This window comes from Melospiza georgiana, chromosome 9 (assembly GCF_028018845.1).
Source record: "Melospiza georgiana isolate bMelGeo1 chromosome 9, bMelGeo1.pri, whole genome shotgun sequence".
Classification (NCBI taxonomy): Eukaryota; Metazoa; Chordata; class Aves; order Passeriformes; family Passerellidae; genus Melospiza; species Melospiza georgiana.
Window position 1 is genome coordinate 29,521,379 of NC_080438.1, and position 26,871 is coordinate 29,548,249.

At 46.2% G+C, this 26,871-nt stretch overlaps 1 protein-coding gene across 11 annotated transcripts in view; it reads right to left on the reverse strand.

The window, feature by feature from the left end:
* The window catches only part of DOCK7 (dedicator of cytokinesis 7), a 94,350-nt gene that overhangs the window by 3,644 nt on the left and 63,835 nt on the right, over positions 1-26,871 (reverse strand). For 4 of the 11 annotated variants that reach the window (XM_058030662.1, XM_058030655.1, XM_058030661.1 and 1 more), the window contains 23 exons: positions 26,269-26,364; positions 26,033-26,173; positions 25,801-25,914; positions 24,521-24,691; positions 23,668-23,807; positions 20,028-20,197; positions 19,024-19,178; positions 18,233-18,415; positions 17,682-17,817; positions 16,594-16,690; positions 16,138-16,155; positions 14,234-14,330; positions 13,096-13,230; positions 12,343-12,495; positions 11,722-11,880; positions 11,363-11,463; positions 10,401-10,593; positions 9,724-9,867; positions 8,822-8,953; positions 8,227-8,241; positions 3,039-3,164; positions 2,126-2,215; positions 1,129-1,365 (listed from right to left, as the gene is read on the reverse strand). In XM_058030662.1, coding sequence (XP_057886645.1) covers positions 1,129-1,365; positions 2,126-2,215; positions 3,039-3,164; positions 8,227-8,241; positions 8,822-8,953; positions 9,724-9,867; positions 10,401-10,593; positions 11,363-11,463; positions 11,722-11,880; positions 12,343-12,495; positions 13,096-13,230; positions 14,234-14,330; positions 16,138-16,155; positions 16,594-16,690; positions 17,682-17,817; positions 18,233-18,415; positions 19,024-19,178; positions 20,028-20,197; positions 23,668-23,807; positions 24,521-24,691; positions 25,801-25,914; positions 26,033-26,173; positions 26,269-26,364 — 3,003 coding nt within the window. Of the gene's footprint in view, positions 1-1,128; positions 1,366-2,125; positions 2,216-3,038; positions 3,174-4,016; positions 6,752-8,226; positions 8,242-8,821; positions 8,954-9,723; positions 9,868-10,400; positions 10,594-11,362; positions 11,464-11,721; positions 11,881-12,342; positions 12,496-13,095; positions 13,231-14,233; positions 14,331-16,137; positions 16,156-16,593; positions 16,691-17,681; positions 17,818-18,232; positions 18,416-19,023; positions 19,179-20,027; positions 20,198-23,667; positions 23,808-24,520; positions 24,692-25,800; positions 25,915-26,032; positions 26,174-26,268; positions 26,365-26,871 lie in introns of those variants that run through there. The other 7 variants (XM_058030663.1, XM_058030658.1, XM_058030656.1 and 4 more) reach the window with 4 other exon arrangements.

Genomic DNA, 26,871 nt, shown 5'->3' on the forward strand with positions numbered 1-26,871 from the left:
ACAGACCTCCAGCAACACCCAGGCCACAGTGGGGTGGTGTTGGAACCCTGCTTATTGAGAAATTCAGACTTTCTGTGCTGACAGACACTAACCCCCAAGAGAACATTACATTTGACCTAAAACCATAAAAAAAAAGTTCCAAAATTAAATAATAAAACTAAGATTATTAATATATAATTTAAATAAAAGTATATAATATCACATAATAAAAAAACTTATAATTTAAAAATTTAAAATACAGTAATATATAAAACTATATATAAATTTTGTTATATATATAAATAATATATATAAAACAAAAACTAATCCTTCTTCACTTTCTTCATAAATTTAAATATTATACAATTAAATAAAAAATTCACATTACAAACCACAAATAATTAATTATTAAATTAAAAATAAAAACAATTTGAATGTCATTTTTAATTAAACAATTTATCCTTTAAAAACTTTATTAAAAAAATACAACTCCATTTTTAATTTATTAAAATACTATAAAACTCATAATTTATAAAACTAAGACCAGGCTGCACCAACCCAGCCCAGCCTGCAGAGCTCTCCAAGCACCCCTCCTTATACCAGGTGTGGAGGTGGTGGGGCAGACACATCCCTCAATCAGTCTGGGCTTACTTTGGGTCAAATGGCAACAGGGAGAATTCCCTAGGAACTCCAAAGCTGTCACGAACATATTCCATGAAAATTTTTTTTGTTAAGATCTTTTCTCCTGAGAAGCTTCAGCTTCTCCATGTTTTGCTGCTTTAGAATGTGATTTTAAAAACTGTTTACCCAGCATGTGAAATTGTTTTTACTTGATGACCAATGACAGCCACCTGTCTTGAAGCTGTAAACAGTACAAGGTTTTAGTATCATTCCATTCCTTTGCTATCCTTCTGATGAAATCTTTTCTTCTATTCTTTTAGTATATAATTTTCTTTTAATATAACATATATGATAAAATAATAAATCAACCTTCTGAAACACAGAGTCAAGATTCTCATCTCTTCCCTCATCCTGGGACTCCTGTGAACACCACCACATGTGGTGACCCCGAGTGAGGAACATTCCTGGAATGGAGCTGAAGGAGCCTCCTGCACCACCAGGCCCCATTCCCCCCATCCCCAGGCTCACCTCCTCCTTGTGGATGACGTTGATCCTGGTTTTGATGTAGGGGAAGGCGTGGGAGGTGGTGAGGATGGTCTTGCGCTTGAACTGCTCGTGCAGGTCGCCGTGGGCGCGCCCGTCCAGCGTGAAGGGCGTGCAGTACATGAAGCGCCGCAGGTTGTAGTTCTTGTCAAAGTAGGTGATCCTGTCCTTCATCTCGTACGTGTCGAAGTAGGGCTCCACATAGGTGATCTGGATGTAGGCCTGCAGCAGGGAATGTGCTCCTCAGCTGGAGCTGTGTCCTCCCAACACCACCACTGCACCAACTGGGGCTGGGCTTTGCCTTCAACAATCCCGCTCACACCGGAGGGACTGAGGTGCTGCCACTGGTTTGTGGGCTGGGTAAAGCACAGCTCGCTGTCCTTCCCTTCTCCTGCCTCTCACATCATGGAATCATGCAATGCTTTGTGTGGGAGGGAGCTTAAAGCCCATCCAGCCCACCCCTAGCACAGGCAGCGACACCTTCCCCTAAACCAGGTGGCTCCAACCCGGCCTTGGACATTTCCAGGGATGCAGGGGCAGCCACAGTTTCTCTGGATGCCCACCACCTCACAATGAATTTCTCCCCAATACCCAATCTAAACCCTTCCTTGCAGGTCATGCCCTGCCCTGTTTCCCAGGCCTGCTCCTGCTCTTTCTGCTACTCTCAAAGGACGTGGCACAAAGGTGACAAAATGCTGCAGGGAATGGCCCAGCCCCTCCTGCCTTGCACCCAGCAGAGCAAGGCCAGCACAGCCTCTGTCCTTTCACCTCCTCCCTTCCCACCCACCACTACCAGGCCAGGGAAGGGAATGGCCAATCCTGCATCCCTTGCTGGAATTACTTTCCCAAACTCTCATCCCAAGCAGCCACAAGATGCTCAGTACATTGGGTTTTGTTGCCCACATAGTGAAATTCAGGGCAGAATTTTTCCCACTGCATTTTCACCCATTCAGGACCTATTCTACCTCACATGTGCCCTTACCTTGTTGGGATCAAGTTTACATTTGTCCACAGGGTTTGAGTCCTTGATCACCTCCAGCACATCTTCCCCAAACCGTTCTCCATAAAACCCCTACAACCAAGGAGAAAGGAAAAAACATCAAATGCAGCCCTGAGGCACGTTCAGGGGAGGTGAAGCTCCACATGCCTTTGGCAGAATGTGATCTGCTGAACCCAGGAAAATTCCAACAGTTGCATTCCAGAGGCAATGGGAAAAAATAAGCCCTGGAAAGCAGGAGAGCTTTCCAACAGTGCCTGGTTCTGAACAAGGCATTTGGGTTTGTTTTGTGTCTGTGTGCAACTAAAATGGGTCACTTTGGGATCCACTGGTGTTGGAAACAGAATGTCTGAATTTCAGTTATTTATTTTAATCAACATTTAAATTAACTGTTTTAATCATAACCTACATATGTATATAATTTATAAATGTTGTGATATTCCTAAATTACTCTTAGCCAGCATTTAGCAACATTGTCATAACCTACTTTTGTGGGAGCACAGCCTGGTAAATTTAATGGAGCTTTAAGTTTTGTTAAACCAACTCTGCTGTGCTTCAGTGAACAAAGCCTGGGAGAGAGAGATGGACTGTTGAGGTTGGACATCTGGAATGCAGAACTTAGGGACCACAAGGACATCTTGGAGAAAGCAGAAGAGAAAGAAGAGACTAACAAAGACTCAGTCTATGCCTTGGGAAGACCCTGCTGGAGGAGAAAGATAATGGGAACACCACAAATTTCCAGGGAGAGCCTCTGATCAGGGAATTGCTGCTGGTGGCACCAGCAGGAGGGCAGGGGACACCAGCCCCAGCTCTCAGACACCCAAACTGCTTTTCTGAGGGGCTGTTCCTGTGCAATAACTGATGGGAAGCAGTTAAACCTCCAGTGAGACCCTCTCACCTCCAGCCGATGGGAGATTTCAGCCAGCTTGGTTATTGCAGGCTCCTTGTAAACAAACTCTTGCTCATCCAGGTCTCCAAACTTGGTGCCATAAAAACCAACTCGGAAGTAGGTGCCAAACATCCTCTTTCCATCCTAGGCATGGAGAAACAAGAGGTTATTTCAGGGTGGAGACACACACACCCCCAAGGACGGCTGCAGACAGGCTCCTGAATTTATGCAAAAAAATGAAAAGAAATTCAAAAACAGGAGAAAAAAATTAGAAAGAAAGAAGAGAAAGAAAAATAAACACACCTGAAACTCAGCATGGATGCATTTAGCAGCAAACACCACAATGGAATTATAAACTAACATGGAATTCTATGGATCAGTTACGACCATTGGCCCAACCCTGCAATGACTTCTCCCAGCCCAGGAGGAGCCTGGAGGTGCCAGCATGGAATTATGGAATGGTTTGGGTTGGGAGGGACCTCAAAGCCCATCCAGTGCCACCCCTGCCATGGCAGGGACACCTCCCACTGTCCCAGGTGCTCCAAGCCCTGTCCAGCCTGGCCTGGGACATTTCCAGGGATCCAAGGGCAGCCACAGCTGCTCTGGGAACTGGAGACTCACCACCCTCACAGGGAACAATTCCATCCCAATATCCCATCTAAATCTATGCTCTTGCAGCTTAAGAAACATTAGATGTCTCTGAGAGGCAGCCAAAGGCAAATCCCTTTGTTGGGGTCATTATCTGAGGCTCTCCAAAGGCTGTGCAGGGTCAGACACCCCTGGAATCACCCAGCATGGATTCCCCCCAAATCCACCCTCCAGGAATTGCAGGGTTGGGCCCAAGTCAATGTCCAGTTCACTCACACACACACACAAGTGCTCCTGAACCAGCATTCCAGCTGGGAGTGTTACACTCTCTAGGAACTGCCTAGGAGAGAGGGCCAAAGTCACTCCTGGTGAAAGCAGATGCAATCCTGTGCCATGTACCTGCTTCCAGGGGAGCCAGTGGTGAATTTGGCCCCAAAACGCAACAAAAGGAGAGAAACAAGAAAGATTTTTTGCTGGAAAGGCAACGGAGAGAATCTGATTAAAAGAGAGAGAGAGAGAGAAGAAAAATGCTTTAAAAATTAAACACACCTTGCTTGTGTTAAAGAACTCACGCTGCATGCACAAACCAGGGGTGCCTTTCAGCAAGAAACTCCAAAATGTTCACCTTTACTCTCGTGACAAATGTGATGCAGTAAAGGACACTCAGGGTCCCTGAGCTGGGTTAGGGTTTGGTTTCAAACAGCCCTTACAGGTGTCCTGGCTGCCAGGTTTTATTTTAGTACTTTGCTATGGCAAAACTGATCTCTTGGAGTGATGGTGAACACGATCTATGGAAGGCAAAGAGGACAAATAAGCCAAACTAAAATAAAAAAAATCCTTCAGGCAAACTCCAGACTGCAAAAATCACTGGCATGGCCACTTCTCCTGGCTGGAGGAAACTCTGGAGCACCCCCCTGGAGGTGCCTGAGGGCCAAAAACTTCCACTTCAGAGCTGAGCTCTGCCCTCCTGGAGGCATCTGGGGTGAGGAGCAGCCCTCACTCATCCCAAAAAAGCAACACCTGGTTGTGCCCAGGCTCCCTGGGCCCTGCTCTAGAGCCTGTCCCTCTGGGAATCCTGCTGCAGAGAGGGGCTCTTCTCCAGCCCCACAGAAACCCCAGGGCTCTCAGCACACCCAGGAGCCCTCCCAGGGTGGGAACTCCAGCTGCAGAGCTGCTGCTGTTTCACTGGAGGCTGCCATTTCCCTGGACTCCCTGCCTTTGGGCAGTGCCCATCCCTCTGGATCCATGCAGGACTGAGCTACTGAACACTTTTTTCCTCATCACTACCTTTTCAAAATCACAGTTTTGGGTAACATTATCCACACTAAAATCCCTCAATATCCAGCATTTCCAGCTTCCACCTCACTGTCACAGACAGAAGGCTCTGACTCCAGGGCTCCTTTCTTAAAGTCCTTCCCAAGGTGGGGTTGGAACCTGATCCCTTTAAGGTCCTTTCCAACCCAAACCATTCCATGACTCTGTGTGTGCCTGGGGGAGCTGCCACAGCTCCCCAGAGCCAAAGTTTGTGGGATCCTGCCCCAGCCCTGGCACTGGGTGCTTGAGGACACACTGATTTCTAATTCATGAGCTTTTTCCTCCCTCCTGGGCCAGGGGTTTCCAGGGTGGGAAGCATTTGCACAACCAGATCCCTACAAGTGAGTTTTTGCCATGGACACCTGCCCAGGCAGCTCCTTGTTACAGGCAGGGTAAAAATGATGAGGGAGGAAGAGAATGCTGCCTGTTGATCAGCATAAATCCCTGAGCAGTCCTGCTGGCATTTACTAAATGCATAAAATCAGAGTTTTGGGGCACTGGGGAGCCCCAGGGAAGCCTGGTGAGATTCCCTGTCCCTGTGTGAGGTCAGCTCCCAGCTCATCCCCTGCTGCTCTGGCTCTCCCTGGTCAATCCAGATGCTGGATCCCAGTTAGAGGGACCCCAGAGGCAGCAGTGAGGAGCCCCTGATGTTGGGGCTGGGAATCTGTGCCTGGAGACAAGGGAATGGAGCAAATCCCTTTGGGGGAACACTTCCAGACCACTCCAGGCCTGCCAGGGATGTTCAGGAGCTGCCCCTTCCCTGGGATCAGCTCCATGCCTGGCACTGGGGACAGGGGATGGCTCTGCACTGGCATCTCAAACTCAGCCAACACCAAACCACTTCCCAGCCACAGCAGGGAAAACTGAACAAATCATTAAATGCTCTGTGGTCTTGTTTCTGGCAAGAGCTAAAAATGCAGGTATGAGGGAGGAATTATTAAAAGCATCATATCTCCTATTATTTTATCAAAAAATAATAGGATTTTGGGAGGAGAAGAGAATGAAGGTGAACACTGAATAGCCATCACACAACTGGCAGAGCAGGTAACAGCCACCATGACTTATGAAGGTTCATGATTTGTTATTATGCATGGTAAATACCTTTCCAAATTGCTGGGAATAAAGTTTTGGGGTTATCTCTTGCACGCACACAAAAAGCTTTGCCAACAAGATTTGGGGGGAAATTAAAGATAAATCAGATGCAAGAGGGATCACTGCTTCCTCCTCCAGGACAGCAGCTGCTGCCTGAAGGGTGCAGGAACAAAAGCAACTCCTTCAAAATGCAGAATCCAACCCATCTTTACCAAACTCAGTACTGTTATTTTCCTGCTCAATTTTAACCCAAGGCCCTTTGCAGTGTTGCCAACTACTCCAAGTCTTCCAATATTGATTTTCTGGGAAAGAATCAGCTCCTGGAGCCCTATTATCCACTGGCAACCTCCCCATGTACAGCTTAAAAAGTTTTTAAATTCTCGTGGCACAGCATGAAAAGATTTTTTCTTAATTTTCCTAATTGGAAAACAAACAAATAGAATGAATTCAACATTTATTCCATGAATAAGCACACAAAGCCCATCAGCTGGTGTGTTTAAGGAGAGCTCAGGAATGCTCTGGTGCCAGCCCCAGGACACTGCAATGCTTGTAGTTGGCAACACCACATTCTTTGTGCCATGAGGGGGGTGCTGCTGTTGGCATAGCTCTTTGCTAAAATGAAATTGGGGGTTCCACAGTGTAAAACAAAAAAAAACCAAACCAAAAACAAACAGGGGTGGTGGGGGAAAAGGGGCAGAGAAAGGGAAAAAAAATTCCACAAGTAGGAACTTACCACAACAGACAATAGTAAGAGTGGGGAGGAGGGTCAGCAACCAGGGCGATAGAGGAGAAAACAGAAAGTATTTAATTAGGGAAATTCCATAAAACAAACAAGCAGCAAATTGGCAGCAAATAAATTTTAAATTAAAAAAAAAAGTGGGGGGGGGCAAGCATCCATTAAAATATTTAAAATAAGGGGAGGGGAAAAAAGGGCAAAACATGCAACAAACCTGAAAGCTACAAAGCACAAAGGTCAGAAAAAGTGTGGCAATGAAGGAGCACGATGACAGACGAGAGCTGAACCCACGGTGTCTTTTACCATGCAGTAAAACATGACCAAGTGGTGTTAGAATCATAACCAATGGCAGGAGTCTCTCCAGGGGTCGATTTAGGGGCAGAATAATAAAACAGATGCTCACAGGCCTTGTTGAACACATTTACATCATTTCCACACCTAGCACAGGTTCTCTGCTGGGCTGTGTCTGCCTGGACCTTCCATGGGCACAAGGGGATGATTTCCAGGGCCAGCCCTGAAGTGTCAGGGTTTATTTTAAGCTGCTCAATTTCCATTTTTTGCCAGGCTGGAATTGAAGCTGACATTCAGACATCACCAGCCTTAATTATGTCCCACAACACCAAAGGTTTTTTTGTCTCAGCCTCGGTTCAGTAAATGTGTGGTGGAAACCTGGAGGGACGTGGCTCAAAATGAGCTGCCTGATCCATAGAAAAGCAAAAATAAACTGGAAAGATGAAACCTAAACAAAGAACATCATATTCACAGAGCTTTTTAGTGCTTTCTGAGACTTCTCCATGCTCATGCACCCACTGTGCCAACTGGACTGGGGCTGGAGTCAAAGTGGCCCTGCAGATCATTCAATTGCTTTGTCCATTTTTAACCCAAAAGCGTGGCTCTCGAGGTGTGTGTTGCAGAACTGTGAGCACACAGCCTCCTCAAAAACCCAGGCAGCAAAACTGGCCCCAGTTAACACAACTGAGCCCTTTTACTGCCAGATAAACCCCTACATAAATTGAGTGAGAACAGAAGGCAGCAGTTTCTCCTCTGAGATCAAAGGTGCACCTGCAGCAAACCAGGTTTGTGTTTGGTACCTCTGAGCATTGGTGCTTAAATCGACCCCTGTGGGTGGGGTGAAAGAAAATATGGTATGGAGGGATGATTTTCTGTGTCAATGCTGATGGAAAGAAATATAAACAAATTATAAAAACAAACTAGTGATGATACAGTGGCTCATTCACCAAAGAACCTCATTAGTGGAACACGTCAGCATCCATGCACTACCTACAGCTGCTTATGAAGAAATTCCTACTACAACCACGGTTTATTGGGATTTCTTTGGTTAATGAATTGTTTTAAACAGCAGACAGCAACAGAAACACCCACAGCTAGCACATGTGGGCAAGCGTTGGCGTGAGTCATCTGGAAACTCAATTAGTGTTCTTTGCTAACTAAGATGGAGTTACCTACCTCCCAGCCAGTACTCTGTGTGATAAAAAGTAAAAAGGGCATGTCACAGAAACCAAAAAAAAAGAGTTTCAAAGGCCAAAACATGACCAGCAATAAGCCTGCAATGGTTTCAATGGTTCTAAGTCATCATGCAGCCAAAGCAGCCTCCTCTGGCCCAGCACAGCCAGGCCCTACAGCCCTTAATTAAGCTGGTGGCTTTTGCACCATCCAAGTTTGGAAAGGTTCCTTCAATTCTTTAACCACCACATGAACAAACAAATAAACCCCCCAGCATTTCTGGATGTTACCTACCAGGCTAAAGGCAAGGTACAGTGGGTTTTCCCAGCATGCAAAACACAGTTTAAAAGAACATCTGAAGGGGTAAACTGGAATTTTTAAGTCTTGGATAGTTCTGAAGTTACAACAAATCTTGGTTTGTGATGTTCTCTTATATTAAATTCCAGGAAAAAAAACCTGTTAATGATCCTTGTATTTACTGTGGATCATCATTTGACAATTCTCTGGAATCTGAGAATAATGGTTTTTCATTTTCCTTGCACTGAGCATTTGAAGTTTCTTCACAATTCACTCTGCAGCTGAAAATTCAAACCATTACCTGGTGAACAATCTTGCTGAATGCCTCCTGCAGTTTACCATGAATAGCAGACAACTTCTTGGCATCTCTGTTGGCTTCATGAATAGGAATAAGGACTTTGTAAACCTCATTAACTGCTTCATACATGCCAGCCTACAAAAATAAGGCCCATCAGATTGCTCCATCAATTCAACAGCCAGAATTACACACACAGCATTTAAATGATAAAACTGCAAAATGAAAAGGTGGCTGAGACTCCACTGTGGGATAATCACATCATTTCTTGAGATGTACCCAGAGATGAATGGAATAAAATCCCCAGTTACCCCTGAAATCAAGAGCCTGGTGCATTACACCTTGCTGCCAGTAATCAGGATCATTAACATAACCAACCCTGGGATATTTTGGATGGACACAGGCACAAGAGCAAGACAACCTGAACAGGATCCTAACCAAACCTATGGGCATTAAATATGGAAAGCTGAAGTGCACATTTCAGCTTTTTCTGTTCAGTACATCTCCAGCCTGTGTGACTTCTGCACCACTTCTGGCACCCCAGAAGAGATGGACTTGGGAATATCCTCAGGATCTCTCTCATGGAGAGGGTCCAGCCCACCATGGGCAGTCACTGCACAGAGGGGCTGAGCAGGAACTCCAGGGTTTTGCTCTGGATTTATTGCTACTTGTGCTTAACCCCACTGAATGACACTTCATGTTGTGTCATGGGAATTAATTCATTCCTTTTCCTTAGTTTACTCCAGAGGGCAAACCAAGCTGTCTTAAACAATTAAAACTCCAATTGTTCTGTGCAAATTAAGCATTTACAATAGAATTATACACTCAGACAGAAAACATTTTTCTTCCTACTGCCCAGCAGTGTGAGGTTACTGGAGAAGGGAGGTAAAGAAATGAAAGTCTTCTACCATGGAGAAAGATGCTGCAGCCTGTTCCAGCAATCCCACCAGACCAGCTTCTGTAAAATACTTCCCAGAACAGATTCCTTCTTCATCTGGGGACACAACGTCATCAGAAACTGCTGACTCTTCCAAAACATTGGAAGATATGTTCTGGGGAGATACAAGAGATAAAAATATATTTACTCAATTCAAACAACACTCAACACTTTCAATACTTTGAAAGGCAACTGATTTGCAGTCAGATCCTAGAATTTCTGTAGAGGTGGCTTTCTATTTTTGTAGAGTATATACATGTATATATAAAATATAGCTTTCTATATTTGTGGAGTATATACGTAAAATATGGCTTTCTATTTTTGTGGAGTATATATGTAAAATATGGCTTTCTATTTTTGTAGAGGATATATGTAAAATATTACTATTTTTGTAGTGTATATATAAAATATATCTATTTTTGTAGAGGATATATGTAAAATATTGCTATTTTTGTAGTGCATATATAAAATACATCTATTTTTGTAGAGGATCTGTATAAAAACACACATTTCCTCAGAGCAGCACCTCATTCATGCAACAAACAGCGAGCATGGTTTGAGGATGTAGGCACAGAACTGCCAGCACATGGAAACACTTTGTAGCTCAGCAGCAAAGCCCAAACACCCCTTAGGGAGGATGATGCCCACCTGGAATGTCACACAGCCCACGGGGAGGTACTTCCTGTCCTCCAGCATGCTCAGGTACTCGGCCACCAGGGCTGCAGAGTGCACCAGGCACTGGGCAGACTCGGCGTGGTTGCTCCTCTCGGAATGTTTCCCTGCCATGTTCTGCAGCCACGTCAGCCTCAGGTCAGGGGAATTCTGGTAGCCCTTGGCAATCCTGAAGGGAGACAAAACCTCTGTGCTTCCATGTCCTTTCCTTCTGAACCAGCACAGCCCTTCAGCATGGCTTTTTCACACTGTGTTTAGTCACTTCTGCTTAAACACCAACCCCCTTGGTGCTGTCTGGAAATCCCTGAGACAAGAAGCTGTTGACATGGGAAGTCACCCTGCACCACAGATTTCTGAGCCAGGTAGTGGTGGGTGAGCAGTGGGTGATGCTGAAGCTCCTGACCAAAGCCCACGTTTCACCTGAGACTGGTGGCAATTAAAGGTGTGGCACAATCAGAGCACACCTGCCTGGCTCCCTACAATAAAACCTCTGCTGGCCACTCAGAAGCCCTCAGGGCCATTTGTGCAGACAGCACCATGGAATTTGGCACTTGGGAGCCTAACTTGGCTCTGGAATGTCTTTTGCATATGGACACCATTGTATGTACCACCAAAAAGCCTTCTGGGCAAGCAGGTGCTGGAAGACCCCCAAGCTTTCCCTGAAGCAAGCAGGGAGAGTTCCCTACTCAGGTGGAAGATGAGATTGCCAGGGATGGCTGGGGAATGAAAACTACTTTTATCCAAGATAAACTGCCCAAATGCCAAACAAAACCTCTCAGCACCACATTCAAACACAGCAGACAGGCACAGATTGGTGTGTGAGCAGCGAGACCCAACCTGCTCCACAATGAAATCCTGTAAGTGCCCAAATGTGCAGCATCTGAGCCCAAACCCACGAGGAGCACTGACATCTCCTGTCCCTACAGTGCCAACTCTACCTGTACATCAGGTCAATCAGCATTTCTGGATCTTCCTGGTGCTCCTTCATTTTAACTGTGTCTGACAGGATCATATGGAGGTTGAACACTAAATCCTGGACCTGTGAAAAATAAGCTGTTGTAAAGAACAGGCAATGGGAATTGAGCTACACATTGTTATGTGAGGAACACAGGCACTCTGAATCTTTGCATCTTGTCAGAACTAATCAAAGACCTGAGTTTTATGTGATTAGAAGATTAAAAAACCAAAACCCAAACCCTTTCCAGGGAATGCCTGCAAATTCCAGTTCTAGATGGAGGTTTAGGCACAGCCTGTTAATGAATTACTCATTGCTTGTCCTGTAGTTTCTGTCTTTTACCTGGTCAGGAAATGTTGTCTCCCTAAGTTCCAGATCCTCCTCAGCATATGTCAGAATAGTCTTGAGGGAACGCCGCAGGAATTCTTCATTGAAGTTCTGGGATGTCCCCACCAGGGATGACAGGGACATGGTCACCTGCATCTTCACTCTGGCAAAATTCTGCAATATAGATGTTGTTATGGTATTTCAGCAGCCTGGAGACAGTGCTTTGGTCATGGCACCCTCCTCCTGACATGACAGAGAAAAGAAAACTGAAGTTTTGCAAGAAAGGTTGTCTCAGAGCAGTGATTAGAATCAACCTGGTGCAGCCAAACATCAAAATCTGATGATTATTTAATTCCAGATAAAGGTTCTCCTGCAAAAATATTAATGTTGTCTGTTTGCACATGGTCTCCTCTCACACACCCTGAGCAGGATGATGCTCTCATGAAACATCCTTGATCCCGGATGGTTTTGGTTTGGTCAAGCCTTAAAATCTGGAATCCCTTATCTGTGCTGTCAATCCCCTCACAGCCCCTAGCCAGAAGCAGGGTGCCCCCCATTTCTGTTGGGGACTGCACCCACAGCCAGCAGCCCCAACCCCACTGTCTGCAATAAGCCAGGGAGAGCAGCAGGACTCACGTTCCCGATCTCGAAGTTCTGCCTCATGAGGAGGTACAGGGAGGCACTGGCGTGGGACCTGATGGGGCCAATGCTGCTGCTGCAGTGCCTCAGGAGCCTCAGGCACAGGTCTGCACACTGCTCTGTCTCCTCCTCAAACAGCAGCTCAGGGAACTGGAAAACAGCAGGGGAGGAAATTGGAGCAGGCAGGAAGGAGCACTCAGACAAACAGGCAGCAGTGAGGGTGCACTGCAATGAGAGGGAGCCCAAACCCTCTGTCTGGGGGAATGATGCTCATTTCAATCACTTTACAAAACTGGCAGCACTGGAAGGCAACTTATTTTACCTTCCCCTCCAACTTGCTCCCACATCTACACCCTCACACTCATTTACATCACTCCCAAAATCTCAGGCTTAAAACTCTGAGCTTCTCCCCACACACCTACAGAAACTGGGAAACAAATCCATTTAAAGTGAGATTTGTCCATCTTAAACCCCACCTGTGCCTTGAGCTCCCCTCTTCCCACTCAGTGCCAGCCAGCAGGAACCCAAATCCCATCCATGGTGTGTGAGCTGCACTTTTTGGTGCAGAGAAGCCCAAAATGCAGAAATGCAGGTACTGCCCATGAAAACCAGGCCAGGCTATGCTGCCAGAAAATTCACACTGCACAAAATAGTAATTGCTTGGGGAAGTGGCCCCATCCAAAGGAAGGAACAGCGCCTTCCTCCCTCAGTGCTGCTCAGGGGGAATTTGTGCCCACACAGGGGATTCACCTTTGAGACCAAAGCTCTCTGTGTGGCAAAGCAGTGCTGGAGGTAAAGGGCACTTTGGTTGCAGGCCATGCTGTGCAGCAGCACCTTGAGCACCCCGCCGAGGATGCTCTCCTTGGACTCCGTCACCGACACGGTCTGCAAAGGGAAACCAGGCTCCATGAGGAAAATGGGAAACCAAGACTCCATGAGAAACAGGGAAAACAAGGCATCACGAGGAAAATGGAAACCAAGGCTCCATGAGAAACAGGGAAACCCAGGCTCCATGAGGAAAATGGGAAGCCAAGATTCCATGAGAAAACTGGGAAACCAAAACTCCATGAGAAGAATGGGAAACCAAAACTCCATGAGAAGAATGGGAAACCAAGACTCCATGAGAAAAATGGAAAACCAAGATTCTATGAGAAAAATGAACCTCCTGTGTGACTGTCCATGTGGGAAAGAGCAAATAGCTCTGACCAAAAGCCCTTTGTATGGGACTTTAGCACTTAGCTGGGCCTGCCAAACAGCCCCAATTCTGAGGCAGCCCCCAGGTGAGGAACACCTGGTCCCTGGATAAAGCAGGTGGAAATGGGGATTCTTTGTCCCCAGTGAGGCTCTGACTTCTGGGGACATTGTTCTGCTGGAGGGAAAGCCCATAGGTGGGCTCTAGCTGGGTTATTCAGGCACAAATTCAATCCCTGGGATTCCTGGGTCTCTCTGCAGATCAAAGGTGGCTTTGGGAAGCATGGTCCTGCCTGCTCCCAGCCCGTGCCCAGGCTCATCTGTACAGAAATCAGGGGACAAAGTGAGTACAGGTCCAGGAGGCTGACCTGGATCCCAGTGATTTGAGGCAGGTTTGGGAAGAAGTGGAGGAACTGCTTGGGATAGGGAAAGATTTGGAGATTTTTACAGTTCATTCCTGAATAACTATTTCTTATACTACAAGGAAAGGAGAATCTTTAAATTCTCAATTTCAAGACTGAAGGAAGGTATTGCAATGTAAAACCAGATTGTTCCAGGCTGGGATTTGGAGAGGCATCACCCCCTTGCTGCTGCAGCTGAACAATTCTCTCAGCACTGAGGCAGTTCTGTTTAACAAAGTGCTGCCTGGCCAGGCGACTGCAATGCCATTACATCTCCATTTTCTTATCAGCCTCACCTGTACAACTATCTCCAGAGTATCCAAAATTATCAGGTTGGCTTCTGTTGCAAGATTCCCATCAATGAGTGCTTCGTGTTCTATCTCTGCCCTTGACCTGATCAGAGAAAACAAAGAAATAAAATTACTTCCTGATTTAGAAACAGACCTACATATTTTCCAGTCAAAAATGCTCTCCCACTTCCAGGAAACTCCCAGTTACAGTTTGCATATTTATCACTGGACAACACCACAAAGATATTCCAATGCACCCCCTGAGAGGACAGGAAGGAAAACTCAGTTTTTTTACAAGTACAGACTTACAGAGGCTTCACGTTCATCATGCTTGGAGAGCTCACACTGCTCTCTGACACTTCACTGCTCTCCCAGGAACACAACAACAGTTTAGAAGCCCAGTCCAACTCCAAACTGGCTCAGCAGCATCGTTAGGCATGCGACAGCACGACCAGGAACAGGACATGTGGCTTTATGCTGCGGACACACGGTGGTGCTACACGAGCTGGGAACTGCACTCCCCCTGGGAGCAGCACACTGCAGCCTGCCAGGCTGCCATCTCATCTCTCCAAGCTACACTGCATTTAATCCTTGAAGCACAGCTTCCCCTCTCAGCTGAAGGACAGGGTTTTGCTGTTCCATGCCAGGCACTCGCTTTCCTGGAAAGCCTTGCACAGTCCAGACACCCACTCACACCTGTGGCTCCAGGAATCCAGCACACCCAGCCCCTTCCAGTGGCACAGCTGCACTGGGCACAGAGCCAGGGCTGCACTCAAACAGCCCAACCCTGGCCTGCCCTGCCTCAGGAGCCACCACTGACACACCGCGCCAGGCCAGGGTGGCACAGCAACAGGGTGACCAAAATCCCAGAAAAACACAGGAAAAGGGAGAAACAATTTGGCTCTTGGAGCTGTATTGCAGCAGCCCTTCCCTGCCACACTCCACGTCCTCTGGCAGCTGGCCTACAACTCCAATATCTCCAGGAACCTGATCCCCCATAAAATAATACCATCTGCATAAAAAGACAGCTGTGCACAACCCTTGGAGTGAAAAGTCTTGTTTATGGGGTTTCAAAGGGCCAGGCTCTACCTACACACACAGGACACAGCAGTGCCAGTCACAGCAAGCAGGGGTTAGAAAGCAGCTCTAGAGAGTTTTATTTTATCTAAGCAGCTCATTTTGTGAGGTGAGACACCATCCTTTGACCATCAAGGAATTCCACAGCTGTTAGATGTGTACGATGTGTACTTGAGGTCCTTCTGGGAAGGACAGGACTCAGACCCAGTGCTGCCAGTGAGCTGCTGAGTCTTTCAGGCCAAATTCTAATCTGATGTGACTCTGGAATTTCTATCTACATCACTTCATCAGCAGGGTGAAATACCCTGGGTATTTGGCTTTCCCAATGACTCAACAGGACTGGAGCCTTGGACAAAAAGCCACTACTCGTCATAAGGAGAAATTACATTTTTGTGTGGGACAAAACAACTAAAGGCTGTGAAGAATTGCTTTCTAGTCCAGGAAGAGTCAATGTCTGCAAGGATAAAATCTGGCCTGATCTCCATGTGGGCACTGAGGACCCCATTCCTCAGTTTCTTCAGAGCTTCACTTGGGCTGAGGTTGCTTCCCTAGGATAAGGAACAATTCTTTTGCAGACTACAGGCTGCAATTTGAGGAGACAGAAAACGTGCACAGCAAAGCTCAAACACAACTCCTGAGCCCTCTGGATTAAACCACACCAAGAGAGGGAATTTTCAAGGAAATGGGTGTAATAAGCCAAAAGAGCTCATTCCAGTCAGTTGCACACACACACTGAGAAGTTCTGCCAAGCATCACAAACAATGCTGTGATGATTGAGTCTGCAGATGTACAAAATGGCAATTTGTAAGAACTGCACACCAATGCTACAGTACCTGGCTGGTTTGTGGCTTCTAAAAGCACAGCACATGTGGAAAAACAATCAAAGTGATGGATTAGGACAGGAAAGGAAAGCGAGCTTTGAGAACTCCAGAATGCTCTTATGGAATAAAGGAAATATGACATGAGATATAAATGCTATCTGTGGAAACTCTTAATGGATCTTCCCTCTAAATTACAGCTTAGGGCAGGGTTTTAAGACAGTAATGGATCGTATAAATCTCTTTAAATCTGATTTGGAAGTCTAAGGAAGCAAGGGACAGCAGAAAGGCAAAGAGTGGGGAGGGCAGTGTTGGAGTAAAAGCTATTTGTTTTTTGTTTTTTTTTTTGCAATGCCAGCCCTTTACATCTGAGGGCTCAAAGCTGAGCTGGCAGTGACCTTCTGTGGGGAGGGGGACCCTGCTCTCACAGGCCTGGCACAGGGGCAGAGCAGAAGGAAAAGGCAGAGTTACTTGTCAAGCTTCTCGGTGTTCTGCCGCCAGTGAGTCATATCCTTTCTCCACCTCAGGTTCTCTTGACTTCCAAAGGCACTCCCAGAAGGGCTCCTCTCTGCAGGGAAACAGCAAAACAACAGAAGTCAGCTGGTGCTCACTTCAGCTGCATGAGCAGCAGCTCCAGATCTGCTCACAAGTGGCAGGTGGCAACAAAGACGATTTTCTGGAGCCTGAGGCTCTGTGGCACTCACCCAGGATGTTTACATGGCCCTAATTCTGTCACTGCTGAGTGCCATGAGACACAGAGAGGCAGCTGAGGCACTCACTGGTGAGAGCAGTCCCTTCCTTGGCCTGCACAAGGAGCCTGAGAGTGCCAACCCTCAGCATTTCAACACTGCTGTCCTTGACTGGACCCAGGAATGCTCTCAGGGAGGTGCCAAGACCCCCCTTCCCACCTCACAATTATTCTCATTGCTGGGAGGGCAGGGGAATTTCAGGTAATAAAAGTAATCTGGCCACATTAAGAAAAAAAATAAAGGTTCCCATCTCTGTAGTGATTCCTTCATTATGGCTCTAAACTACTTTTCCACCTTAGCCCACAAGGACAGGCTCATGTGGCAGAGCAGGAGACAAAACCACAGCTCTGATTCTTGTCCCCTGGGCCACCCTTTGAATTTTGGGTGTTCCCAAAAACTACTGGGTTTTACACACAGTAGAAATCATCAGAAGGAGCCTGTGAGCCCAACTACAGCTACTTCAGGTCTCCTTATGTCAGCAGAAATGCCCAGGAACTTTCAGAGCTGTCAGCAAGATCAGGCAGTTTGTTTTCCAGGACACTCTAGAAGATGCTACACTGGAAAAAATTAAAGCAAGAACACTCCATAAATGAGATGTGATGTCACTTCAAAAGGCAATCAAGTAGCAAATGAAGCGCCTGCAATTTAGGAAAGGTGTTGAGATTTTGCAGAGCCAGGGAAGGATGCTGCAAACAGCTTTCCTAAAGGCCTCTTTGTGTCCCACACCACAGATGGGTGCAAATAATTGTTGGGGATGGGAGGAGCAGCTTTTGGAAGAAAAGGGATGGCACAGAGGACTCCTTTACTTACCCAGCTGTCCTCTACTTCTTCGGACCATTTCCTGCCTTGCCCCTATGCTGCCCAAAATTGCTTCCTCAAGTTTGGCTCTCATGTCTTTTGACTTCTTAAATGTCAGACTGTTCATTCTTTCAAACACTTTCTTGCCCTGCAAGTTCCAAACAAAACCATGAGGGAAGATTTTTCAATTTGGGATATTTGCTATGAGTTAACAACTCAAAATATCTACAGACATGCAGTAAGAAAGGAATACAGATGAAGTTGGTAGGTAGATAGAACACTCAAATTCCAGCGCTGCTACAGAAAACTCTCTTTTCAAAGTGGCACTGCAGCAGCTCCCACATGAGGGGCAAGCAGCACAAACTGCTTGAGAAGTGGAACAAGGCACAGACACTCACATGGCTGGGACGTAAACATGGGAAAAGCCTGGCCTTGGGATTGTGAATACAGGAAATACTTTGGAGAGGGCAGGAAATGCCTTTCTGCAGTCGTGTAAAGGATGGGAGCATAAAGGTCCTCAGCAGGGCCCAGAAGGGACTGCAGGGGCTCCAGCTGGGCAGTACCTTGTACTCAAAGCAGGAGACACAGAGGTAGAGCAGGTCCAGCAGGCGGTTGAGCTGCAGCACTGACAGGTCAGTGAACCACTTCTGCAGGACGCTCTCGTCCGCGTTCTTCAGCACCCACAGCAGGCAGATGAGGAGGCTGCGGCTGGACTCTGTTGAGAAGGTGGAGTGCTGCCTGCCACCCTGAAACACAGGTCACGACAGGGATCACATCCCCAGCACCACAGAGGGAGTTTCCTCCCTTGAGATAACTGCAATAACCTCAGCAGCTCAGGGGTTAGGCAGAGGGGCTGCGTGTTATCTCATGCATCTATCAGGGTCTCACTGAGAGTGCACCTAAACCCCAGCAAAATGGGGTCACAGTCCTGGAGTAAAGGCAAGAGAAGGCAGAAATGGGAGGGTCTGCCTGCTACCAGGATCAGGATTCCCTCTCTGTGCAGAGAACAGGGAAAATGCCTCTCCTTGTCTTCAGCTAGGTGGGATTTACCTGGGATAGAATTTGTTCTTAGGGTTTGAAGCTCATAGTGACTACTGCACTTCACAGAGCTTTTATAAGATTGTTTCTTTATCAGGAAAGAGAATTCTCCCACTTAGTGAGGTTTGTTGATTCCTATCCCTCCTTGGCATTTTCTTATGCCCCTTATGTGATACACACACAGCAACACGCCAATCTGCTTTGTCCCCTTTGTTGCCCCTCTGCACACCCAACTACAAACTGATGTGGGTCCCCACAGAACCTGCTGAACATTTGCTGGTTGACATAGACTGAGGGTCAGGAAATGGATTTATACCGAAGAAGGGAGTAGGAAACTGCTGGGCCTGGTGAGCTGGGGGACAGATGTCCCTGCAATGGCCATGGCCACTGTCTGGCTGATCATGCTGCCACCCTCGCTCTCGTAATCGTCCACAGCGACACAGCTCGGCCTCCCCCGCTGGTTGTGGCTCTCTGCAGAGAAACACAGGATTTTAGTCAGACCCCACATCAAGGCTTCACCCCCCAGACTCCATCCACAGTGCTGGTCTCACTGGAATGAGAATTCAAACTGAAAACCATCCCACTCGAGAGGTCCTGTAAAGAACAGGACAATGATTTGAGGCCATGAAAGCAAATAAAGCAATTCCCAAATGCAACCTACACAACCTTAGTGCCTAAAACCCTTCTAACAAAGGACAACAGACCTCTTGTCCCTTTGAATACTCCAAATCCCTTCTTGCAGCTTAATTGTGTCACGAAGCTCAGAGGATGGAGAGGAGAATTCTAAATTCCAAACTATTCCTGACTGGACTCCTGCCCTGATTTGAAATAACCTCTGCTGCTCTTTGGGACACTTTGCAAAGCACCCCTGAAAATGAACTGCTGATGAAGCACATCATAGAAGAAAGAAGAGGAACTCTGCTTATCCTTTGGAATTAGGAACTCTGGATCCTTTGGATTTAGGAACTCTGCTTATCCTTTGGATTTAGGGACTCTGGTACAGTGTGGGGGTGACTTTTTAAGCAAGTCAGAGACATAGATGGAAGCTGGCTCTGCATTTACATCAGCCAGTGGGATGTAAACTAAAGTGCACTGCTTTTTTTTTTTTTTTTTATTGCATGCCAACAGGTGGGCAAATGCAACTTTTGAGTGTTAACAGGCACTGAAAGCACGTTTTGCAAGTGAAAACAAACACGAAAACATGCCAAAATCGCAATTCAGAAACAACTTCGTCCGACAGCAAAGGCATTCATAATTCAATTCAGAACCCAAACACCCAAGCCTGGTGAGCAGACAGGCAAGGCAAAGAATATCAAATACCTGTGAAGTCATAGAGCTGAGGCACAGTTTCCATGATCACGCCAATCAGAGGTAGATACAGCATTGCCACCCGGGCCTTTACCTGGGGGTCAGCGTACCGCGGGTCCGAGTCGTGGCTGGACAGCAGGTTGTGTACCATGTTGATTACCTTCTTATGCAATCCAAATAATCTGTTAAAAGACAGTTGGGTCATGCACATTAGTTAATATCTTCAAAGCAAACTCTCTTTTGTAACTAAGGGGCTTCAAAAAGGGAAAAAAAAAAAAAATCCCGTTTTTTATTTTTAACTTCAGGCGAAGTACCGCTGCAGGGGTTTTTTTGATCTCCCACGGATTTTACAGATGGTTGGCTGGTTTTTCACTGGGCCTTGTAAAATGGGCAAAAATATCTCATGGAATGCACACCCATATAATGTGAACACTCTCATATATTCCATTAAAACCCCCAAAGTCCCAGTTACTGCTATGCTGATGCATTGAATCTACTCAAATCTCTTACAAAAACTTAGGGAATATGAAAAACAGGGAGAGAAACTTGAGAGGACAGTGGGTTCAGTAAAACCATTCATTGTATTCTTTTTTTTTTTGTCATTATTTAACACTATTTAGAGAGAGACAAACCCTCCTAAACCAGAACATTGCTTTAATCAAATGATCAGGAAGTTTTTGCTTCAGCTCCCCACCCTACCCCATGCAAGTATTGAACCAAAACTGGAGACTACAGATCCAAAATTCTGAATACAAAAAGTGGCAAAGACATGAAGGGATAGAAGGAAAAATAGCCAAAATGGCTTCTGTCATTATTCAGATGCAAACACTGGCAGAGCCCTTCTATAGAGCACCACGTGTGACCCTCCTTGAAAACACAAAACCTCCCCTGAATCTCTCAAGGACTCTGCTCCTTTCAATCCCCTCAGCCACCACGCAGAGGCAAAACTCTCCCAGAGCAAATAGCAGGTTCTCTCTGCAGCTATTTGCTTCTGTAGGCAAACCAGCCAAGAAGACACTTTACCCCATGCATGAAGCAGCCAAGGAAGCTCAGACATTAGGCAGTAGCAAAACATAAGCTGCAATGTTCAGACCTGAGGTATTAAAACAAGTGCTGAATTTCAGGCAGTATCCACTTTACCTGAAAAGTAGAGGTGAGTTCTGGTTAAAAAAAAGAGCCTTTGACTGGATTTTTGGGGGTTTGAAGTTGACTATAAGGCAGCAGTACAGCTTGGGAGGACAGCAGCTACTGGAGCTGCAGGTCCTCCCTGTGGCTTTTAATCAAGCCATAATGAGATCCTACAATTGCTCGTTTGTGTAATTAGTGACAGCCTTAACAACTAGGAAGGAAACGCTTATTTAAGTGACTGGTTCCTTTAGATTAAGGATAAAGAAAAGTCTTTGTATTATTTTGAAGGAGTGGCACCTAAATCGCGTTTTTAAAAATTCAAGGGAAACTATCCCAGAGGCCATAAAACTGCAGATGGGGAAAACATCCAAGCAAGGCTGTGTCATTCCAACCTAGGGATCCATGGATTTCTTTGTCACTTTCCCAGAGCTGGGTGGGCACTGTGGTGGATCAATCCCTGGTGGAGAGGAGGAAATGCAGCCCCCTGCTCTTCCTGCCGGATAAGGCAGCGAATCGATCTCGCCTCCCTCCCTCCCTTATCTCAGCCCTGGCCTGGATTTCTGTCAATACCCACCCACACTTGTGCAAAACTGACTCTGGCACCAAACTCTGAGGGCTGAATTCTGATTTTCTCACTTCTGGCCTGCACCCTCAGCCAAGATGGGCAGCGTGGGCACTGTGTGTGATGGCCAAAGCACCCCTGCAGTGTTTGCAGAGCCAGCTGTGCAGGGCCCAGCTGCTGGGACTGTCACATTCAGCTGGATCCCTTCCCCTGCACGCTTTGTTTGTCCTGTTTTTCAGGCTGCAGGTGCTCTGCAGGGCTGCTCTGCACCCTGTCACTCTGCACCCTGTCACTCTGCACCCTGTCACACTGAGGGATGCATCCAACACACACCTCCAGGCACCAGGGAGCTGACTCCTTCTCTCCCCAACTCAATCCAAAGAGTTCTTATAAAATGAGTTAAAACTAAACATATCCTGCTAATGGAGCAAAAAGAGCAAGGCCAGAACACGTTTAAGGCTCTGGATCACCTATCAAGGCCTAAAGCAGGTTTCTAACACAATAAGCAACTAGATGAACAGCCCTTTCCACTCCTGCTGCAGGATAATGAACTGGGAGCAATCCTGAGCTTTCTCCAGTGGTGGCCACAATATTTTATGGAAGGCAAGTGCCAGCACTCTCTTCTGCTGATCATGCATGACTGTTAAAAGTCCTCACAGCAAGGGAAGAGCAGATCTGAACACACTTGGTTTACTTTATCTGACAGATCTACCAGGAGAAATGCAGAGGGTTTGAGCTTGAGAAGTCAACAAACCTGAAACTCCAGGTTTTTCTGGAAAACAGTAAAAAGTAAATGTTTTACAGGTATACATCTGCCCCCAAATTCAGGAGCTTGGACCAAAATGCATCTCCAGAGCTGAACTGGTACCATAGGACTTTTTTGGCTAGACAGAGAAAGGAGTTGTGTCCCCAGGGACACCAGCAAGCTCCTCTGTATACAAATCACCATCCTGGGCCAGGCTTAGGGGCTTGGTAGGCAGGTAGAGAACAGAAAGTTTGTGAAGAGCAAGGGCAGACCCACTCAGAGACAGGGCCTGATTTCTAATCAGTGAGCAGGATGCTCCTCTGGCACAAAAAGGATTTCTGCAGACAGCACATATGGGTGAAGATTTGCGGCTTTTTCCATTTCAGGCCAAACAAATGGGACTGCAGTGTGTTATGTATATATGCAGGAAAATATTCCAGTTTATGGCATCACTTTCTTCTCCAAGAGGAAACAGAATGAATGTTTAACTCCAGAGACCTCTTGGCAAAGGGGCAGAATTAACCATGAATCATCAGCATTTGTCGACTCGGCTGATATTTCTGAGTCCACCTTGAGAAAAATGTCTGTGAGGGAACTCAGGACTGTGGAAGCAATCAATAATTTCCATTGCAACCCATTTTAAAGAGGCAAGGCAGAAAACAGCCCTAAATAACACAAGGAACAGGCTGGATGTCAGGACTAGAGCAGAAAATTATTTGCTGCACAAGCCAGGCGAGTCACTGACAAACTCTGCATGCTTGACTCTATTTGTCTATTTGTGTAACCCACAGGGGCCTCATCAATGCATAATTTACAGTTAAAAAGAGCTGGGAGAACCACAGGCAAAATATATTGTAACATTTAAAACCACCAGCAAGAGAGGCTTCCTAAATGTTGGAAATTATTTTCCTGTTACATTTGAGAAAAGCTATTTTCCTTTCAGAGCTCCAGCAGTGCCCCTGTGGCATCTGGGGGCTCCAGCAAGAACCTCTTTCCCTCTTCTCAGCAGGAAAAATGTGATTGAAATCAGGTTTACAGAGTCTGGGATAAGGAAGAAACAGAAGGGGCAAGAAGAAAGAAGATTCTTAAACCACTGTTTTCTTATCATAGCTTATTAATTTATGTAAATTCTGGCCATGCCAGGACTTGCTCTGCATCCACCATTTGCTTGGAATTACAGAAAGCTCTTTGAAAAATGAAACTTTGTGAAGATTTACCCTTCTGCATCAGGATCTAGGATGACAGCCAGTTCTGTGAGCACCAGCCCGGCCAGGTAATGCTGCTGGCGGAAAGGCACAGACAACTCAAACATATTTGCAATCTTCTGGTCTTGGACATTTGTGGAGAACCCAGAACTCTGAAAAAATCAAGTTTCAGAAGCTGCATCATGAACAGAGTCAAAGCTTAGGAAACACACATGAAGCAGTTTTCAGAATTAAAGACAACCTCATGCCTTTTCCCTTTTCTGTTTGGATCAAGGCACATCTACACTTAAATTCCATCCTAGCTCAGTAACCCTTCCATTAATTCTGTTTGTTGTTACTGTCTTCCCCTGTTAGGAAAGTTAAACCAAATAACCTTTAAAGTGGATTGGTTAAATTTTTAACTCAAAGATGCTCTTATCCAGGCTGGAGAAGGCTTTAATTGATTTAGTTTATGTGATTTTGCAACTAATTAATCCACCTGAATGACACACTAATTCAAATTACTTTTTTCTGAGCAGGCCAGAACTAAGCTGCAGAGAGCTCTGAAGTCCCTTGTGTTGCAAGAAAAGGGTAACACTGGACAAATTATTTTCCTTTATGGCTTATTTGTGTTTGTCCAACACAAGAGGGGACCAGGTCTCTAAGGACAGTGTGTGGTCACTACCAGGAGAGGGATATGGGCACTCTTTCCTCAATAATAAAAGCTCAAAAGAAATCAGAACCTCTGTGGCAGGAAAAACTGATTTCTAACTAAACACTTCCAAAAATACTACCAAGGGGGATTGAAGGTACAGTGACACAACTGCCTCAGAGGATTTCATTCTCAGCTCCGAGCTCAACTTGTATTTCCCAAATTTCTCAGTACCTGGGAAGTGGCTGAAGACACAGATGGTGATGGAGATGCAGGTGGTGTGAGCAAGCTGCAGGGTAAGTTCAAGGTGACATAGTGCTCGTGGCTGCAAATGATGCGCAGGAAGTCCAGCTTCAGAGATGCCAGGTTGCTGGGGTTTGTTAAGGAATACACCTTTGCAGACACCTGGAAAATTCAGCCACAGCACTGCAGTCAGCACCAAAGAGAGTGTAACTGCAAGGTGAGCCCCCCTGGCCCAGCCCTGCTCCCCAGAATCACTCCCAAAGCAAGAACTGCAGAGCTTGGGTGGCATTAAATGGTCACACCCACATCCAGAGCACTTTTTTTGTGCCACAGATTCAGTTCCTGATGTGCAGGAGCCACACACATCCCAGACGTATCTCTCAATCCATGATCTATACACCAGTAGTATTTAAATAACCAAATGAAGAACAGTGAGCTGCACCTGTTGGGGGGCTGGAACAAGATGATCTTTAAGGTCCTTTCCAACCCAAACCGTTTTTTGATTCTGTAATTCCCACATCCTATTGATTTCAGCAGGGAGTTGTGAGAACCAGTGTGATGCACTAATAGCTGCAAGATGCAGGTTGTTTTTTACACATATATCTTTTATATATAAAAATATAATTAATGACACATAATATATGTAATATACAGCAGGCAGCATAAAATCTTAAATGCTCTTGCTGTTTTTCTGCCCTTTACAGAGAATATGTAGACTCTACAGGGAAAATGAGTCTAAGCTTAGTCCCACTTCTCCCTGATCCCCTGTTATCTCCTCTGTACACAGCATCAGAATGGATGTTTGTAGTCAAACAAAACTTTGTGTTATAGGCTGATTTCCCAGACACACTGCAAATGTGGGAGGAGCCCTCCTTATGGGAAAGGACACCCTGCATGCCCCAAAGGATGGAAAAGGAGCTCAGTGAACAACATGATCATCCAGGGTCACCGTGTCCTTAAGAGACCACGACAGTCTGAGCTCTCTCACAGAACCTCCCACTAATTTTTGATTCAATTACTCTGAACGTGGTGAGCAGAGGGAATAATTCTCCCTTCCTGCTGCCTGTCCATTCACTCCAGGGAGTGATTCCTAATTAACAGTTAAGAGAGTAATCAGAGAGGCGTAAACCCTAAATCACCTCTGAGAATGCCCTGCTCTGAGACCTGAACAGCGGAACTCTGTGTCCATATTTTACTGTCTGTCCAGAGAAATCTAACACTAACAGGCTCTGCCACGCTTCAGTTAAGCCACAAAGTTTATCTGCATTCACCTGTTTGTAGCAGGTCTTAATAAGACCAAAAACAAATCCTCTGTCCATGATGGACAACAAATCATTGAGGAAAAATGCAAGGCTGGTGTTGAGCCGCTCCACCATTTCCGTGTCCTGGAGAGAAGGAAGAGAAAAACCAGAAAGCAGATGAAGAACCCTGTGTGTTTTCAAGCAAACAAGAGGCAGGAGGGCTGGTGGCTGAGCTGGGCTCAGTGTAATTGTTTGCCATCACCTTCTGGAAGCGGGAGACTATATCACTAGCAATTGTGCTGACCAGTGCAGACACGTCATCCATGAAGCGCTCCGGGAAACGATTCTTCCTCGTCGCTTCCAGTTTGTCAGCAAAATACAGATGATGCACCATGCTCTTCACCTACGGGGATATAAATTACAGCAGAGCCACTTGCAGCTGTGGCTGGCTCTGCTTGAAAGCAGGGGCTGGGGGGCATCGGGGAGGTGTTTGCTCACCATCAGCTCGAAGAAGAACCAGGCCTGCTGCAGGGCCGCCTCCCGCACGCTCCCGCTGCACACAACCCACTGCAGGGCCAGCTCCTCGTGGAAAAGCTACAGAGTCAAACCCAGAGTCAGCCCGAGCCTCCAGAGCAGCTCCCAGCACAGCCCCCATGAGAAATGACAGCACGGTCCGTGGCAAGTGTGGCAAACAATGAGTTAAGCAAACTAAATAACTGAGGACATGACAGCAGTGGTGGCATCCCATAAAGAAATCCCCAGCTAACAATGAGGGATGAGGTTATGACATGTGATGTGAGAAATGTTTCACAGCATCTCGCTCCAGGATTGAATCTCAAGTGTCAAAAGAATTTTCTGCCCGCCCCCAAGAAATAATAATTTAAAAAAAGGTTGGTGCTCAAATTAGTTTAGTTTAAAAAGTCTACCTTTCTGCCTGGTCTGATTTTCGCAGGAAAAAGGAGTAAAAAGTGGACATATAAAGTGATTTGTACAAAGATGTATATTTACTGTGAGAAAGGACTTAAAACAGTAAGAAAGAAACATGGGGCTCAAACAGCTCTTGGATTTCTTTTCTCGGAAAAGACCAACCCACAGACTGAC